The sequence below is a fragment of the Vipera berus genome (genome assembly GCF_964194415.1).
Source record: "Vipera berus genome assembly, chromosome: 14".
Lineage (NCBI taxonomy): Eukaryota > Metazoa > Chordata > Lepidosauria > Squamata > Viperidae > Vipera > Vipera berus.
In genome coordinates this window covers 2,459,751-2,463,066 of record NC_138217.1, presented here as the reverse complement: position 1 = coordinate 2,463,066, position 3,316 = coordinate 2,459,751, and the positions used below count along the sequence as shown (strand labels likewise).

Below are 3,316 nucleotides of genomic sequence, written 5' to 3'. Positions count from 1 at the left end.
TCTTACTGCTGTGTGTAGAGTTAATTTCCTCCAAATTGGAGAGGTGCTGCCACCATGAAAGTGGAGCCTCATTCCGTGGCTTGACTCCCTGATCATCGGGTGGACGCCCGGGCTTCCCATTGCCATTCACCTCGGACCTCCAGCCGAACCTGACCAGCCAGGCGGCTGGAGCGCAGAACCAGGTACGCCCCCCGACTGGATCGTCCAGGTTCCGCGGCGCTGCCACGCCGTCAGAGCTGAAGCGTCCGGGTCCGTCCCCTCGCCCCTTGCTTTCCGCCAGCCAAGCAGGGCCGTCGCAGCGACCGTTGCCCGCTTCACATTGCTTCATTCTTGGGCGGCGGAGGCGAAAGAAGCCGCTTCGTCGCTGATTCGTGGCTGGGCACGAACTTGGGTTTGCGGGCTTCGCGAAGGCGCGAGAGCTGCTCAGCAGCCCCGCTGCCTCCCTCTCTCGCAAGCTCCGGGCAGCTGTCGAGCGTGTTCCCACGACAGCGTCTCTGGCAAACGCGAGTCGCACCCGGCGTCCCGTGGCTTCGCCCGAAGAATCTCCGCCACTGGAGCGAGCCTCGGGCTGGACACTCCCTTCGGGGAAAGCCAACCGAGGCTCGCAGAGCCCTGCAGCCGGCGGCGCCTGAACCCGCATCGTGGGAACTCAAGCCTCCCGCCGCCGCCCGGAGCTTCCGCGCTCGCTCGCGAATTACCCTCGGTCGCATCGCAGCCACGTGCGGGGGGGGGGGAACGGCAGGCGCCGATTGGCTCCCCGTCTGAACGAGGGGCGGGGACAGAACGGCGCAGAAAGAAGTTGAAACGGAGGAGGCGGGCGGCCAGGGCCCATTCCGCGGGCCCATTGGTCGGAAGCGGTGGGCGTGGAAGCGGGGCGGGACCGGCCTGAGACCAATCCTTGGCCGCGCGCGGGCAGGGGCGGGGCGCGCCCGGAGGTCCAGGTGCGGCGTCGCTCGCGGTGTCCGCTGTGCTGGCGCGCGGCGTGGGCTGGGGGGGGGGGCGAGGGTCCCTCCTTGGCCCTGGCGGTGACGTCACGCGCGCGCGGGGCGGCTGAGGCGGCGCTCGGAGGCCATGGACGGCGGGGGGGCCGCGCCGGCGGGTAAGGAGGCGGCGGCGGCGGCGGGGGAGCCGGCTGGCGCGGCGCCAGGGGTCGGGGTGGGGGGCGCGGTTTCCCCGGCGCCGCGTCCTCAGGTGGGATCCGGGCCCCGGCTCGGGACGCCCCTGGCTGGATTGGGGCTCTCGGCTGCAAGGGGGAAGGGAAGCCAGCCTGGCCGGCGAGGGGGCAGGAAGCCGCTTCTCTCCGGCGGGGGCCTCGGAGGGCGCCTTGGGACCCCGCCCGGGAGCCTCTCGCCAGAGGGGCGAGGCGGGGAGGATTTCCCAACGTTAGAACCAGCGGCCTCCTGCAGGCGGTGGTGGGAGCCCGGGGGGGGTTGGAGGCTCGGCTCAAGGCATGCTGGCCCCGCGAAGGCTGCTTTCTCCACCTGGGCGACCGTAAGGCCCGGCAGGGGAATCTTGGGGGTTAAAGTCCACACGTGTTTAAAAATCTCCGCTTCCTAGCGTAGCTCAGGCGAAATGGTTGGGTTCTTAAACAGTAGACAAAATGATCTCGCTCTTAGGTTAAAAACAAAAAAGATTATGTGGCCTCTGTGTTGCTCATGATTGTTCAGAGTTCTTTGGAAAGTAGCCCAGTGTTGATTGAAACTCTGAAATGTTTTCATGCTCGGTAGGTCAACGCTGCTGACATTGGATGTTTTTGCATTGACAACAGATGGAAATGTAGCCATTTTCTTCCTTTCTCTTTCAGAGTTAGATGATGCTGGGGAGGGGTGTGTGTGAATGAGAGTCCAGCTAGACTTAACAACACTGAACCTAGCCTGAGAATCAAGGTTGTTGAAATCAGAGCTGATAAAGAATTGGCGGGCTGGAGAGCTGGAGAGGAAGCCCGCGCTTCAAGCTAATTGGGGAATGTGATTTATGACTGTTAATTGGAGGAGGGAATTGTGCTTTGATACTAGGTGCCCAGGGGACAGGAATTCAGTTTTTGGCTTTGATTATGTAAGTGCCGATATTATGCTACTGGAATAAAAGATCCTTTAAGGTAAACAATGCCTTTCTTTTGAAGAGTTTCATCTGTCAGAACCATGACGTAGTAATTGGATTTCACCTGATCTGGCTTCTTCACCGTTGGGTGCCTCTGAACCCAGGTGATCATTTTTACAGCTGTAGAGGGTGGGCTTTTGCCTCAGATTTCTTTAGAGAATTTAGAGGCTGGAAGTCTAATTTATTCTAGCCCCTTTCTAACATCTTGGTATTTTGTTCTGTTTGAGGTTTTGTGGTCTGTGAACCCTCCAGGAATGTGACTTAGCCAGCAAAGTGGGAGTACTAACAGAATTTAGTAGTTCGACAGAAGGAGTGCATAAGAGTAACAAACAAGGACTGCGTGTTCTACTACTGGGGGAAAGCCCTCGTCTGGATATGATTGGGAAGGGGATACCTTGGAGCCCATTTGATTGCCCACTGTGGGTGATTAAATGACTGCTTCCTGCTAAGGAAGCAGAGGCCGCTGGAAAGACTGCAGGGGGAATATAAAATAGCCCGTTTCCAAGAAATGAGCTCACCAAAGTGAGTGAATAAAAAAGCTTAAAAGGGTTTGGGCAGGAGAGGTTCAAAAGTATGTGTTCAGCTGATTTTCAAAGCTGAGAAGGAAGCAAGAAGAAATAAATATCTGTCTCCGGGTATACCTTAAGAAACTGAAATAACAATCAGGGAACATGACACATGATCTCTAATACTTATGCCATGTTTCTTTTCCTTCCTGAGTACAGTCTGGTATGTATCTTGCCGCAAATGCAACTTTATAGTAGTTTGTGAGCAAAAATAATACCAGGATTGGAACAATGAGCCAAGATTCATTTGGCCAAATAAAAACTCTGTACAGTTAGAGAGCAAATGATAGCTGATGGAGGAAACAACTCTCCCTAAGGTACACCAAGGAAAGAAGACATTTCTATATTGGTGGAACCTAGAATTAATTCATGCAGAAAAGTTCATATGTGAAGGACAAGCTTTGGGTCTGTAGGGAAAGAAAAACCCTGAATAACATTTGTTCTTTGCAGAGCACAGGGCAGATTATTGTGTCGAGAGAAGAGTTGTGATGTTAACAATTGACTACTGTGTCCCAGTCATATCATTGACTCATGAATTCATCCATGATCATGGATTAGGGATATTGCAGATAATGTCGAAGATGTAGCAAGTCCAGCAACAATTTTTCAGGTCGGCTAATCCATGGGAACAGATGATGTTACCAGAGCAG

The 3,316-nt window shown here is 55.3% G+C and overlaps 1 protein-coding gene across 1 annotated transcript in view; it reads left to right on the top strand.

The window, feature by feature from the left end:
* The first annotated feature begins 962 nt into the window (after positions 1–962).
* The window catches only part of LIMK2 (LIM domain kinase 2), a 60,854-nt gene continuing 58,500 nt past the window's right edge, over positions 963–3,316 (top strand). The window contains exon 1 of the mRNA XM_081338673.1: positions 963–1,099. Within this exon, the coding sequence (XP_081194799.1) occupies positions 1,072–1,099 (28 nt within the window). The 5' untranslated portion in view covers positions 963–1,071. The remainder of the gene's footprint in view (positions 1,100–3,316) is intronic.